Below are 15,073 nucleotides of genomic sequence, written 5' to 3' on the forward strand. Positions count from 1 at the left end.
TATGTTTATTAGCTACATCTTCTAGCAAGAATCTTCCCAGACTGAAACCCCAGCTCCCAAGTAATGCCAGCCACAACATTGTGAATTCCTCAGGGAGGTGCCAGTCTCATCCTCTTGTATCTCCCACGCTCCTCAGGAGATGTAAGAAAATGTTTTTCTCCCTCAGCCTGGCCTTCATAATTCCATTCCATCACATCAGCAGAGGAAACGATGGCAAATTAGAAACACAAGTTTACTGAAAAACAACCTACACTAACCAAGTGCTCCATTGCCAAAGTAACAACCCACCCTCCCACAAGAGGAGCTGTGTAAGAACATAATTCAGACAAATACAAACACACTGCAGCAACCCAGAACACCAGAAAAAGGAAACAGACCACCTATAAAACATCTTCCAACAAAATGGATACCCACAGAACTTTATCAGAAAGTGCCTGACCACTCAAGTCACTACAGCACAACCAACACAAACTATGAAAAGGACAACACTGCTATACATCAAAAACATTTGAGAAATAACCAACAGACTATTACAACCACATGGCATCACTGTAGCACACAAACCAACTAAAGCCTTCCAAAACATCTTAAGTAAACCAAAAGACCCACTAGCCCAAGGAGAAACAACAGGAGTTATATAGTGTAACATACAGTGTAACAGCCACTATGTAGGACAGATGGGCAGAAGACTAGAAGAGTGCATCCATGAACACCAACTAGCAGTCAGAAGACATCATGAAAACTCCTTAATCTCATAACACATGGACAGACTCAACCATAGTTTCAACTGGGAAACTGTGAGCATCCTAGACCAAGCTAAATCCAAAAATGCGAGGGAATTCCTAGAAGTGTGGCATTCAGACAAATTAGCCATTAATAGACACATAGAGGTAAACCACATTTATACACCATTCAAAAGAGACCATAAAAAAGCTAAGAAGGAAACAAAGACCAAAACATATCATCTCCAACAGCCAACACCTAGATAAGCAGGTGTTGCTTATCAGATAAACAATCAAGCAGGAAACAATACCCTAATCATGGAACTACCAAGGAGAAAACCACACCCCCACTGGCAGAGCAAGCTACTGTACTGTATATAAACAGGGAGCAAACCACACACTTAAGCTGCTGATGTTTCCTAGTCTGGTAATGAAACATTTGCAAGCAAATAACCAAGCTCAGAGAGCACCAAGGACTCCATAGTTCAACCCTGAGCTACGTATATTCTCTTCTATTGAAAGGATTGGTGTATTATGTATGAGAAAGCCATAGTAATGCAGAAGGTCCAGTCCTTTGTATGCAGAAGGTCCAGTCAATCCCCCATAAATTCAGGTAGAGGTGGGAAAGGTTCCTGCTTGAAACTGGAGAACTGCTCCTAGTCAGATCCAGAATTTGTGGATTCTAGCATTCCAGTAGATCCTAGAAACTCAAAGTTTGCATAGTCATGGGGTAGGGACAGTAATGAGCTAGATGGATTGGTACCTGGACTTGATGCAAATGATATCCTAGGTTCATTTCCATTTTTAAAAAGAGGAAATAGAAGATTACCTCAGACTCCAACCCAAATTAATCCCTCCTTTAACCTTTGCTGGAGTTTAACACTTGCAGCTGTTGGACAGAATGTAGTAATAAAAAATTTAAGCCATGCCATTTCTCATTGCTGATAGAGAACTTCGTTTTAGAGTGGCTGTCCCTGATCCTTTTTAAAAAGTTCCTTACATCAACAATTACATCAAGAGCTACACTGGAACTTTCTTCTTGATGGCCTGTTCCCTCCATACAATGGTTCTGAGTGTTTGGTTTGGTTTAAACATGGAGAAATATTCAAAAATTTCATTTTTCCACCTCCATTGAAGCAGAACAAAAGTATGCTGTTTCCATTTAGTAGGATACTTGGAAGAACAATTACTCTTGAGTATTCAACCCAGTGATGAATGACAGTTGTTCTTTGTATTATATTGAGAGAGGTAGATTGGCTATCTGTAAGATTTAACTGGCACTGAAAAAAGGAGAGAGGCATAGAATGGAATAGCTATAAAAAAAAATCAATTTGGATGGAGAAAAACCTCACATTTGCTATATATCCTTGGCAGAATCCTAAAGAACAGTCAACATCCTAGCTGTATTTCTGTTTCTTTGCCTGAATATCTATTCTAGTAAATCATGTTAGTCAGTGTATAAAGTGAGAGGTAGTTAATCATGCATGCTCCTTTCCAGAGGGGAGTCTGAACAAAAGCTTCAGCTTTTAAAGAAGCCTCTTTAACTAAAACTTCCATCATAACTTCTTTATATATTGTTCAGGTTTGCTACACTTTTGTTCGGTTTAAAATGCTTTCATAATCTATCAGGATGGGGGTCATTTATTGAACTTTATTTATTGATTTATAGGTATAGTTGATATAATTTACTAATCTGTAGGTGGCAGATATATATATATATAGAGAGAGAGAGAGAGAGAATGAGAGAGAGAGAGAGAGAGAGAGAAGGGCTTTGAATATGAGGAAATGCATCTAAAGTAGTGGCTGCTGTCTTTTACATATGAGTATCACTCAAAAACAAGAATGTTGACTATTTTTAAAACTTAAACCATTTTGGCCTCTGGGGCAGTAATGTTCAGGACCTGCTTTCCTACTGCTCCAAGGCATTATGGGGTTATGAAATCTTGACTTTAAAAAAGGAATTGTCCACTTGTTACATAAAGGAATGAAAATATATTTTTAGAAAGAACCTAGAAAAACATGAAGGTATACCAATGTCTCTTGGATCTGCCAGGCTGCAGCTAACAAGATCTGAGATATGTTGGAGTGATCCAACTGGAGCATAAGATTGCTCTGCCAATCAATTAATGGAATAATTCTAAGCTACTCAGAGTATTGATTGGGAGTGTATTCAAATAAGTAAAGATATGGTATGGAAAGGGAACTGGGTATTGTCCCCGACCTTCTTGGAAGAGAGGCAGTATAGAAATATAATAATGTTATTCGGAAAAAGGTTCTGTTGTATTTTGTGGATCTTGCACCCAGATAATGTACACAGGGTAGCAGCCTAAGGTAATGTGGCTGATAGCTTTACTGTTACAATGTTCCCTCCAAAAGAAACAGTTTGATCTTGGTTTGGATTTTTAACATGCATGCAGCTTGAGGGTATTAAAATAATTTCTTTGAGTCACATCTAGATGTAGATCTAACCGATTTTACTCAAGGTTATCTTAATATGACATCCATTTTGGACCATATGGATTATTCAGTTCTAGGAAAGCCTTCCTGTAACAGTTTGCCCGTTGGGTACTCCTAATATTGAAGAGTATAAATACATAAGAAAACGTCTTCTGCACAGTCAGATTGTTATTCTGTATAACTTAAATTTGTTCACACTGACTAGCAGGAATATTTCAGAGATGTAGCTGGAGATGCTGAGATGGAGAACATCTGTACACAAAGTAGATGTTCTACATTTAAACCAGTACTTTTTCCTGTAATATATAATTAACCTGACAAGCAGTTATGATCCATGTCAGAAGACTAACATAGTTGTCAACAAGTAAGAAAGCAAGCAAGCACAGTTTATTACAGTCTTAGACCAGTACAAGAAGTTTGTTCATGAGTGACCTATGTTCACTTATAAAACTAAGAAATCTTTAGATAACATTTAATACATATTTAGGATACATATATAAGACAACCTGGCACAAAACCATAGGTAGAATTCAGACGAAACAGTCCGTATCTAAGATATAAGTAAGATTGTATCTACAATTTACCTAAAATATAATAACATCTAAAATTACAAAGATTTGATGACATCTAAAATGTAATCATAATATCTAAAATTATATGGAGTTTAATAATGTCTGGACTTATATAAAATACATCTATATAGCAGGAGCTTGCCCTATTAAGGACTAGCAGATCTAATAGTAAAGTTTAATACGGTCTTTGACCAACACAAGCAAAAATCTACCTATGGACCTTATTTAAGCTAACAGCTATCAGATAACAATAATAAAATATTACAAATTCGAATAAAATTTGTCATACTTTTGAAACACATTCTGAAGGTGCCTGTTAATGCAAACTAAAATACTAGTTGACTATAATCCATTACTGCAGAACCTTTCAGCTAGCTTCCTATCTAATGTTGACGGATTTTTATTGCCGCCGCGCAGAACCTGGCTACCTGCGCTGTAAAGTAGGGCCGATCATCCGTGAGAAGCATTTGAAGGTAATCTGATTCTTGACAGCCAGGCTACTTGCTGATCAAGAGAGCAAGCAATTTACTCTTGACTAAATTACCCATGTCTTCTACTCCCTTGGCATCACAAGGACAAAGTCTTGCAGCTAATGGGATTTTTTTATATTTACCGTCCAGCACCGCTGAAGGAAGACCACGGCAACGAGCTAAGGAGAATGCTTTTCGATGACTGGGGAGCTCAAGCTGCGCTAGATATCTAGCAGCAGTGACAGTAAACTTGCTGCATGGCAGAGATAAAAAGGATGGAACCTTCCCTAAATCTGCTTGTTGTTCTGTATCCTCTGTCCTTTGCTTTATGGCCATTCTTGCCTGCTCATATTCCATCACTAGAATCCCAGCCATAGAATAGCCTAACTCAGAGAGGTTGAGTTCGATGTCCTTTTTCCACAAGGATTGAAATTTATCCTGAAGGATAAGTGGAGCTAGGCCCTGCAGGTAGTACTTTATTTTTAGCCAAAAATTCAGTGAAGCTAGGCACACTTTCAACTCGACCTTTATTGTGCCTGTTTCCAAGCGTGGTTGTGCATTAGGGATGCATCTGGGCATTTGCAGAACTGCCCTAATGAATTTAGATTGTACTCTTTTCAAGTATGTCACACTTGAAGCTGGAGAGCCAACGACAGACCTATAGAGAAGTTGGGCTAGCGCCTTTGCCTGGAAAGGTTTGAGAGCTGCTGGGACAAAATACCCCCCTTTACTTTGAAAAAATTTTAAAATGGCATTGGCGGAATGAAGACCTAAATCAGCCGCATATTTGCAATGAGCTCTCCTTGATCCGGAGGCATGCATGATTACACCTAAATATTTAAAACTATTCACTTGTTCTATTCTATGACCGTTAATAGTCCAGAAGTGTTGTTTTGATCTTTTAGAAAAGGCCATAATCTTTGTTTTCTGATAGTTTATATCTAGAAGATTGTTTGCACAGTATTGGACCAGAGTTCTCAGGGCTCTTTTTAGACCAATCGGTGTCCTAGAGAGGACAACTGCATCATCTGCATAAAGCAGCAGGGCAATACTACGAACCCCTAATTTAGGTGGGTGAAAGTCCGGGTGGTTTAGGTATCTCACCATGTCATTGATGTAAAAGTTAAAGAGTAAGGGACCCAAGATACATCCCTGTTTCACCCCCTTTTGTACTTTAATTGGTTTTGAAAGAAACCCTTGCCTATTACATTTAACCTTAAGGGTGGTGTTAGTATGTAGCGCCCAAATTAAATAGAGAAGCCTGCTGTCTATTGATGCAGCTTCCAGCTTCTCCCAAAGCTTGGTCCTAGAAACGGAGTCGAATGCTGCCTTGAGGTCTATAAAGGCAGCATACAGTGATATTATCTTGTTACTGGAATATTTTTCTATCAGATGTTGAAGGACTTGACATTGTTCGATGGTATCTCATCCCTCTCTGAATCCTGCCTGCTCATCTGCTATCAGGTTCCTTTGGACCATCCAGTCCTTGAGTTTTTCCTGTAAGTGTCTAGCATATAATTTGCTGATTGTATTTAGCAAGCTAATCGGCCTAAAGTTTGTAGGGTCATCCCTCCTGCCTTTTTTAAAGATTGGGACTATAATAGCCAAGCCCCAATCCTCCGGGATTCGTCCCGTCTTATCAATGTAAGTAAAGAGGGATGCTAGCATCGGGGCCCACCATTCCGTGAAATGTTTCACTGCTTCTACTGGAATAAAATCCGCTCCCAGGGCCTTCCCTTTTCTTAGTTGTCTAATTAACATCTTGATTTCAGATGTTGAAACAGGAGGCCACTTGGCTAGGCCATCTTTCATTTGTATTTCCATCTTAGTGGAGGAATCTTCATATAATCTCTGAAAGTGAAGTTCCCATATTTCTGGGGCTATGTGGGAATCTAACATGGTAGAGGATCTCGCAGATCGATGAGAAAGTAGATGCTAGAACCAGGAAGAATTCTTCATCTTAGCGGCTTCAATAAGTCATTGCCAGGTGGATTTCATATCATTTTTTTTTCTTGTTGGCCAATAGTTTCTTATACTGTTTTTTGATATTAAGAAAGTATTCGAGAGACTTAGTGCTGGTGCTATTATTCTCTATTTCATTTTTATACTGATGATAGGCCAGTGTAAGAGTTTTCTTGATATCAACACATTCGCTATCTAACCATGGCTTGGAAAAACTTGCCCCCCTTTTGGTCAAGGAGTATGGGGTTCAAGTTATTATAGGTTGTAGTTTTTGTATTAAAGTTTTATATACCCTCAAAGGGTCCTGTGTGTCATCAGTTGACATAATGGATGACCGAAGTATTTATAAATCTACGAGTGCTGACCTCATCTTATGGTCAAGAGAAGGAGACCATCTGGCACGACACTTGGCTTGACCTTCTGGGACAATTCCAGGAATATAATGACTCACCAAATGCTCCTGCATAGCTGGAGTCTCCAGCTGCAAACAGAGTGGAAGATGGTCATTTTCTGGGTGTGGTAGTACCTCGAAATTCTTCACCAGGTGTGTTAGATTTGAATTGACTAACATATAGTCAATAGTGCTTTTTCTATTCCCGGCGATAAAAGTAAGTTCACCTGGATAATCACTTGTAATGGAGCCATTTAGGATGAGTAAATTATATTTATTTGCCAGCTTTGTGAGTTGTAGTCCGGCATAGTTAGATTTTTTAATCTCTAGAGAGACGCACCAACATGGAAGTGGGTAGATTAGGCACAGCGGAAGGGGGATGCTGGTGGAATTTGGAATATAGTGCACGGTTATCAGTGCCTAGCCTAGCATTAAAGTCACCCCCAAGGAGAACCATGGCATTAGGGAATTCCAAAAGAAGATTGCCAACGTAATCCTCTAGTTCCAGCTAACTTGTGGCAGTTTCATTTTTTTTCCGCTTTGGAGAAAGATAAACGTCAATAACTAACAAACGCATACTACCCATGTTCAAAAGTATTGCCATGGCCATTTGTTTTAGAGGGGAGATAGGTATAGGGGCAACTCTCAGGGCGGTAGAGATGAGAATTCCCAGACCAACGTTTAGTCGCCCTGGGCCTTTACCTTCAGTTGCTTCCAATTTAAATGATTGGAGCCCATTAAATAGGAGATCATCAGCTGTCCAAGTTTCCTGCAGCAGTAGAACATCCATGTCTGACAAGAACTCAAGTTGGTTGAAGCCATCATTGTGATGCCAACCAGCTAAATTCCATGATATAATCTTTAAGGGGCTTTGTCTTGTACTGGTCCACATGCTGTTAAACCATCTGTATTAGAGGACTTTTCCTGCCGGAGTCCTCTATCTGTTCCATCTCATCAGTACATCTATCTTCTGCAAGTCCAGGATTGGGTGTATCGGAGGGTTGCTCATGAATCTGGGCCACTTTTAATATTTTTCTTCTAGACGCTTCCTATTGCTTCTTGAGGAAATTGAAGCTTGCACTATGTGTACTAGGGACTTCTGTTGTTGTTGTTTAGTCGTTAAGTCATGTCCGACTCTTCATGACCCCATGAACCATATCGCGCCAGGCCTTCCTGTCCTTCACTGCCTTCCTGAGTTTGCTCAGTTTCATGCTCATTGCTTCAGTGATGCTATCTAACCATCTCATCCTCTGCCGTCCTCTTCTCCTTTTGCCTTCAATCTTTCCCAGCATCAGGGTCTTCTCCAAAGAGATCTCTCTTCGCATTAGGTGACCAAAATATCTGAGCTTGAGCTTCATTATCGATCCTTCCAATGAGCAATCAGGGTTGATTTCCTTTAAGATTGACTGGTTTGACCTCCTAGCAGTCCAGGGGACTCTCAAGAGTCTTCTCCAGCACCACAGTTCAAAGGCATCAATTCTTCGGCGCTCAGCCTTTTTATGGTCCAGCTCTCACAGCCATACATTACTACTGGAAAAACCATAGCTTTGACTATGCAGATCTTTGTCGGCAAGGTGACGTCTCTGCTTTTTAATATGCTATCTAGGCTTGCCATAGCTTTCCTCCCAAGGAGCAAGCATCTTTTAATTTCATGGCTGCAGTCTCCGTCTGCGGTGATCTTGGAGCCCAAATAAATGAAGTCTGTTACTGCTTCCATTTCTACCCCTTCTATTTGCCAGGAATTGATGGGTCCAGATGCCATGATCTTAGTTTTTTTAATGTTGAGTTTCAAGCCAGCTTTTGCACTCTCCTCTTTCACCCTCATCAAGAGGCTCTTTAGTTCTTCACTTTCTGCCATTAGGGTGGTATCGTCCGCATATCTGAGGTTGTTGATGATTCTCCCTGCAATCTTGATTCCGGCTTGTGATTCTTCCAGCCTGGCATTTCTCATGATGTACTCTGCATATAGGTTAAATAAGCAGGGTGACAGTATACAGCCTTGTCGTACACCTTTCCCTATTTTGAACCAATCGGTTGTTCCATGACCGGTTCTAACTGTTGCTTCTTGGCCCGCATACAGATTTCTCAGGAGACAGGTAAGGTGGTCTGGTACTCCCATCTCTTTAAGAATTTGCCACAGTTTGTTGTGATCCACACAATCAAAGGCTTTTGCATAGTCAATGAAGCAGAAGTAGATATTTTTCTGGAACTCTCGTGCTTTCTCCATGATCCAGCGAATGTTGGCGATTTGATCTCTAGTTCCTCTGCCTCTTCGAAACCCAGCTTGTACATCCGGTAGTTCTCGGTTCATGTATTGCTGAAGCCTAGCTTGTAGGATTTTGAGCATAACCTTGCTAGCATGTGAAATGAGTGCAATTGTGTGATAGTTTGAGCATTCTTTGGCGTTGCCCTTCTTTGGAATTGGAACATAAACTGACCTTTTCCAATCCCGTGGCCACTGTTGCATTTTCCAAACTTGCTGGCATATTGAGTGCAGCACTTTAACACCATCGTCTTTTAGTATTTTAAATAACTCAGCTGGAATACTGTCATCTCCACTAGCTTTGTTGTTAGCAATGCTTCCTAAGGCCCACTTGACTTCACTCTCTAGGATGTCTGGCTCAAGGTCAGTGACTTCTGACTCCAATGTTATAACCAGGGTTTGTGTTTTGTGTAACTTTAGAGCATCTTTTCCAATGCTGATGGGAAGTTCCACTCCATCTGCACATGTATTTTGATGTCCAAGAAGGGGGGAGAGGGTTAAGCTGCATTTTGCAGAGTTCTAGGTTTATAAGTGGCTTTGCTGCATGACATATTGACATCAAGGATCCCCTTAAATCATCTAATTTCTTAAGTATTTCCACTTGTCTGCTATCAGCAAGGGCACCGAAGGAATTAATTAGACTTTCTTCTAATGAGTCGGCAGGCAGCTGTGCAGATCTAGGACAACTGGGTTGTTTGCTTTCATCAGTAGTTGTCCAGGACTCCACTGGTGGAATAACTTTGAATTTATCTGAGATAACCTTTCCACTCCATATTACAGCTCCATCATTCTCTTGGCTGCACTGAGCTGTTATAGAGGGCTAACTGCCTCAGAATGAAAAACCCGGGTTGGAAATATTGAAAAGGATTTCAAAAAGGCTTTCATTTTTAGGAGCATACTAGGGATCACTGGCTGCCCAAATGTCAGCAAAACCCATTTAAAGCTGCCTCTGGCTGGTAGCCATTCTATCTTATGCAAGTCCAAAAGCTGTTTTTCACAGCGTAATAGCAGACTTAATGATTGGGTGACTGTCCTTTTGGTCTCCCATTTGCCTCTATTCATACCGATGTTTAAAATTTGAAGTGTTATCTTGTTGGTTTGTAAGTAACAATTGCTTATTACCAGTCTGTCCCCCTTTTCACCTGTACTGAATGTACAATGCTGTTTATCTTTCCCTTGTCCTCCCTGGTTGGTCCTACTGAGGGGTTAGCTCTAAAACAAGAGTCTTCCTTTCCTCTGGTGAGTGTTTGCAAAGGGCATTTTGGAGGTGGATTCTTGGATTTGTCGGGGTACTCAATTGCTTCTGATGGTTTTTAGTAAATTCTGTGAAGGATTCTTTTAAGACATCTACTTGATTTTTAACTGTGGTCAATAAGTCAAAAATTGAGAGAACACTCTGTGCCGTCAACAGACTGTGTCTAGGTAATAAACCTACAGCATTTTGATCTTTCAAATTTGGAGGTCAGAGGCTCCAACTCCCTTCTGAATAAACTGTTCGGCAGCTGAGCTGACAGCAACAGCCTGTGGAGAGGGGGCATTTTCTATCAAGGAAGAGGTAAGCTCCACCAGTTGCTGACTCTCTATCTCTGCTTGTCAGTCCCACTCTAATGGATCATATCTGTCTGATAAGTGAAGTAGGGAGGAATTACTTGCAGAAGAGATACATTTATTGGTTATAAATTTACCTACCTTCTGTTGCTTCAGCAGCTTCGCTGAAGGTTTTGTTGCGGAGGGTATTCTTTATTGCTTCTTCCTTTTCCCCATAACACAAGGAGTTAGTTGCAGCTTTAGCTGTTATCCAAGAATACTCCAGAAGGGAGGGTTGTACTGTCTTATATTGCAAATAAATCTTAAAATTTTTAAAGGATATGTGGATTTAAAAGTAGAGAACCTTTTTGCAGGAGCTCGTTGTTAAAGCTGCAGCCTCGTCACCATCTTATTTCCTCCCCCCAACAAGTAAGAAAGATGGGCTAGCCACTGGAAAACATAACTGACTAGGACAAAAGTTGGCAAGTTATGGCTCCATATGGCCTCCACAATTGCATTTTTTTCAGCCCACAGAGCCTCCTATGATTGATTTATTATGTGCCATCAAGTCAGTGTTGATTCTTAATGACCACATAAAGAGGCCTTCACCAGGATGATCTTGTGATGGACTGGAATGGAGGAAGGGGGGTGAAAACGGTGCTCTCGTCTCCAGAGCAATGCTCTGGAGATAAGCGGAGAAAGCTGGCGCATCCCTAAACATTCCAGAAGATAGTGAATAGCTGTGCCTGGGAACTGGTGGTCACTCTGAGAAGATTCCTGTAAACAGGCACTGGCTAATAAACCTTGCTGATTGAACCTGCATGGTCTCCAGAAGTTCTTTGGGCTAGGCCTGACATCAATCAGATGTCTTCAGCGCACCATCCGGCTACCAATGGAGAGGCAGAGAGGACCCATCAGATGTTGCAACAGTATTTAAGGTGTTATACTACATACAGCCAGGATAATTGGCTTGAGTTAATACCCTTGGCGGAATTCTCTTATAATAATTCAGTGCACTCTTCAATTGGGATGTCCCCGTTTCAAGCGCTCTATGGATGGGCACCCCAGGTTTTACCACAGACTGTCTCAGAGGGGGGAGTGCCAGGGGCAGCACATTTTTTGAAAGAACAGCAAGCAGCTCAGCAGTTATTGCGAGAGCAATTAGCAAAGGCTAAGCAAGTGTATAAGAGAAATGCTGATGCCCACAGACAAGCAGGTCCATTGATTTCAGTGGGAGACAGAGTCTGGTTGTCTACTAAGTTTCTAGCTTCCAACAACCATCTAGAAAATTGAGTGAACGCTTTGTCGGGCCATATAAAGTCTTGCAGAAGGTGAATAACTTAGCCTTCCGATTGCAGTTGCCCTCATCCATGAAGGTTCATCCGGTTTTCCACTGCTCATTGTTAGTGAAAGAGGCTCCTCCAAGTCCCTTGAGAATGTGCACACCCCCACCCCCTCCAGTTGTGATCAAAGGAGAGGAGGAATACGAGGTAGAGGCAATTTTGGACTCTCGTAGGAGGGGGAAAGGGATTCAGTATTTGATCCATTGGAAGGGTTATCCCGAAGCAGAGCGTTCGTGGGAGAATGCAAAGAATGTTCATGCCCCGGAGCTGGTCATTGACTTCCATAGGCGTTTTCCGAGCAAGCCGAAGCCTCGAGAGCTGTCCGGAACTTCAGCAGTTAATTTACAAGAAGAAGGAGGGGGCAGCGAACTGGAGGAAGGTTTGGTATGGAATGTGGGGGAGGAGCAGACTCAAGCTGGCAGCCCGCAGCCTTCCACTTCAGGCTGGCAGATGGTAGGAGGGAGGGGGGCCAATACTATTAATGTTGTGGATGTTTTTCAGGACCCAGCGGAAGAATGTATAGAGGAGGTGGCAAGTGCTGACGGACCATCCTTCTTGGACATGTCATCTCTCCCACCCTTGCCAAGTTCCCCTGAGAACTATGAGGGGGAGGATGAAGGTAGAGGGAGGGGTGATATGATGGACTGGAATGGAGGAAGGGGGGTGAAAATGGTGCTCTCGTCTCCAGAGCAACGCTCTGGAGATAAGCGGAGAAAGCTGGCACATCCCTAAACATTCCAGAAGATAGTGAATAGCTGTGCCTGGGAACTGGTGGTTACTCTGAGAAGATTCCTGTAAACAGGCGCTGGCTAATAAACCTTGCTGATTGAACTTGCATGGTCTCCAGGAGTTCTTTGGGCTAGGCCTGACAGATCTGCCCCCAACCTTGCCCTTCCAGACTCCCCACAATGCAGGCATCACTATGTAATGAACTCCATCACCTTGCTGCTGGTCAGCCTCTTCTTCTCTTTCCTTCCACCTTTCCCAGCATTATAGACTTCTCAAGAGAGCTGGGTCTCCACATAATGTGCCCAAAATATAATTTGAGGCTGGTCATTTGTACCCTGAGTGAGAACTCTGGATTGCTTTGATCTATTGTTTGTTTCCTTGACTATCCATTGGAATTCTCAGGAGGCTTCTCCAACACCAAAGAAATATTCAAAATCATCAATATTCTATCCTCCTTTCATTTCTAACTTTCACTTCCATAAAGTATCACAAGAAAAACCATTTCCTACATGATTCTGATCTTTGGAGGTATAGGCATGTCATGACATATGAATATCTTTCCAAGGCCTTCATTGCTATCCTACCAAGTGCTTGTTTTTTTTTTAATTTAAATGTATTAAGAAATTTCATATAATAAAAGAATCAAGAAGATACAAAAAAAAGGAAAAACAAAAGAGTACAAGAAAAGAAAAAGGGTTAGAGAAGGAAACTAAAGTTAAGAAATATATAAATGATTCTCAACCTTCTTTTCAACAGATAATTACATTATTATTCTCCTTCCTCCCTCTTAAATACTTTACAAATCCCCTCACCCCTCATTTAGTCCACCGCTTTCTTAATCTTCAAATCCATAAATCAATTCATTTCTTTTCTTCTTGCACCAAAAAGTCCATATAGGGTTTCCAGTATTTCAAAAAAGTTTTTGTTTGTTCTCTGACCAAACAGGTCAGGTTCACCATTTCTGCAAATTCTGACATTTTCACAATCCATTCCTCCACTGTGGGAGTTTCTTTTTTAATCTGTCTGTCTGTCTGTCTATCATTTAGAAATTTTTGCATAGATAAAAGACAAATATAAAAATATGTAAAGAAAAGAGAGAAAGAAAAAGAGAAAAAAAGAAAGTACAGAAGGCAAAAATGTGAAAAAAAGATTTAAAAAGACCTTTTTTTTCAACAGTTATCAACAAACTCCTTGTCCCTCCTCCCTCTTAAATACTACAAAAATCCCTTCAGCCCCTTATTCAATCCTTTTCAGTTGTCAAATCCAAAAATCATCATTTCACTCTTTTTCCATTTTCAGCAAAAAGTCCATAAAAGATTTCCAGTCATTCATTCATTCATTCATTCATTCATTCATTCATTCATTTATTATCAAACTTGTATGCCACCCATCTCCCCCAATGGGTGACTCTGGGCAGCTCACAATAATAAAAAAGAAAAAACACAAGTCCCTCCAACCATGGATAAAATCTATAAATAATTTAAAAACATATATTAAAAATGCCCTAAAAACCTCCTATAATTTTTAGCCCTAAAAACCTGCAAGATGCTGGGGGGGGGGACAACCCACCACCCCACCAGCCATCTCCACAGGTGCGGGCCCCCCTCCGGCCCCCAGGCCTTCTGGCAGAGCCAGGATTTAATCCCTTTCCTGAAGGCCATGAGGGAGGGGGTGCACCAGATCTCAGGAGGCAGGATGTTCCATAGGGCGGGAGCTGCAGCAGCAAAGGCTCTCTGCCTAGACCCCACCAATCAAAATTCCTTGACTGGTGGGGTCTGCAACCTGCCCCTTCTGCTGGACCAAGTGGGGTGGGCTGAAATGACTTATAAAAGTACTTATTGTTTTGACCCTGTCCAAGCATGTCAGTTTTGTCATTTCTGCCATTTTCACAATCCATTTCTCCATTGTGGGTGTTTCAGTATTTCTCCATCATTGTGCATATAATACTCTTGCTGCAGTTGCCATGTATAAAATCAGTCTTCCATGAGTCTTTTCTAATTGGCTATCCATAAGTACCAATAAAAAGCATTCTGGTTTCTTCTCAATATTAATCTTTATTTTATTTTATTTTTTATTTTGTTTTATTTTATTTTTGTATCATTATATGTATTTGTATCCATTTTGGGGGGGGGGGCATGGTAAAATGTCCCTTCATCTTTTTCACATTTCCAACATTGACTAGAAGTACCTTTACACATCTTAGATAATTTATCTGGTGTCATATACCAATGGTACATCACTTTATAAAAATCTCTCTTAAATTATAACAGAATGTGAATTTCATCCCATTTACCCAGAGTCTCCCCCACTGATCCATCTGTATATTATAACCAAAATTCTTAGCCCATTTTATCATGCAATCCTTAACTCGTTCCTCTTCTGTTTCAAATCTCAACAAAAGTTTATACATTTTTGCAATCGCAATTCATCATTTATACATAGTTCATTTTCAAATTCCATCTTATATTGTTCAGTTCCCATTACCTTTTTATCTATGTTAAATCTTTCTCTTAATTGTGCATATGAAAATCATTGAAAACGAATCCCTCTGCAGTTAATTGTTCTCTTGACAACAGTCAGTTCTCTTGATTTCATCTTAAGTTCTCCATCTTCCTGTATTAACAGATCTTGAAATGT

At 40.7% G+C, this 15,073-nt stretch overlaps 2 protein-coding genes across 12 annotated transcripts in view; one reads left to right on the forward strand and one right to left on the reverse strand.

The window, feature by feature from the left end:
* OTOL1 (otolin 1) overlaps nucleotides 1-10,895 on the reverse strand; it is a 76,978-nt gene extending 66,083 nt beyond the window's left edge. For both annotated transcript variants that reach the window (XM_088131831.1, XM_088131830.1), the window contains exon 1: nucleotides 10,527-10,895. The gene's annotated coding sequence lies outside the window, so the exon portion shown is untranslated. The remainder of the gene's footprint in view (nucleotides 1-10,526) is intronic.
* SPTSSB (serine palmitoyltransferase small subunit B) overlaps nucleotides 1-15,073 on the forward strand; it is a 33,247-nt gene that overhangs the window by 5,505 nt on the left and 12,669 nt on the right. For 2 of the 10 annotated variants that reach the window (XM_088131837.1, XM_088131841.1), the window contains exons 1-2: nucleotides 9,786-10,392; nucleotides 12,209-12,326. The exons of 2 other annotated variants lie outside the window; for them this stretch is intronic. In XM_088131837.1, coding sequence (XP_087987963.1) covers nucleotides 12,309-12,326 — 18 coding nt within the window. In that variant the 5' untranslated portion in view covers nucleotides 9,786-10,392; nucleotides 12,209-12,308. Of the gene's footprint in view, nucleotides 1-9,785; nucleotides 10,393-11,734; nucleotides 12,092-12,208; nucleotides 12,327-15,073 lie in introns of those variants that run through there. 6 more of the 10 variants (XM_088131832.1, XM_088131834.1, XM_088131835.1 and 3 more) reach the window with 4 other exon arrangements.

The sequence above is a fragment of the Python bivittatus genome, unplaced genomic scaffold (assembly GCF_059951505.1).
Source record: "Python bivittatus isolate LINGU-HERP-01145 unplaced genomic scaffold, Pbiv_v1 ctg000980_np1212, whole genome shotgun sequence".
NCBI classification, from domain to species: domain Eukaryota; kingdom Metazoa; phylum Chordata; class Lepidosauria; order Squamata; family Pythonidae; genus Python; species Python bivittatus.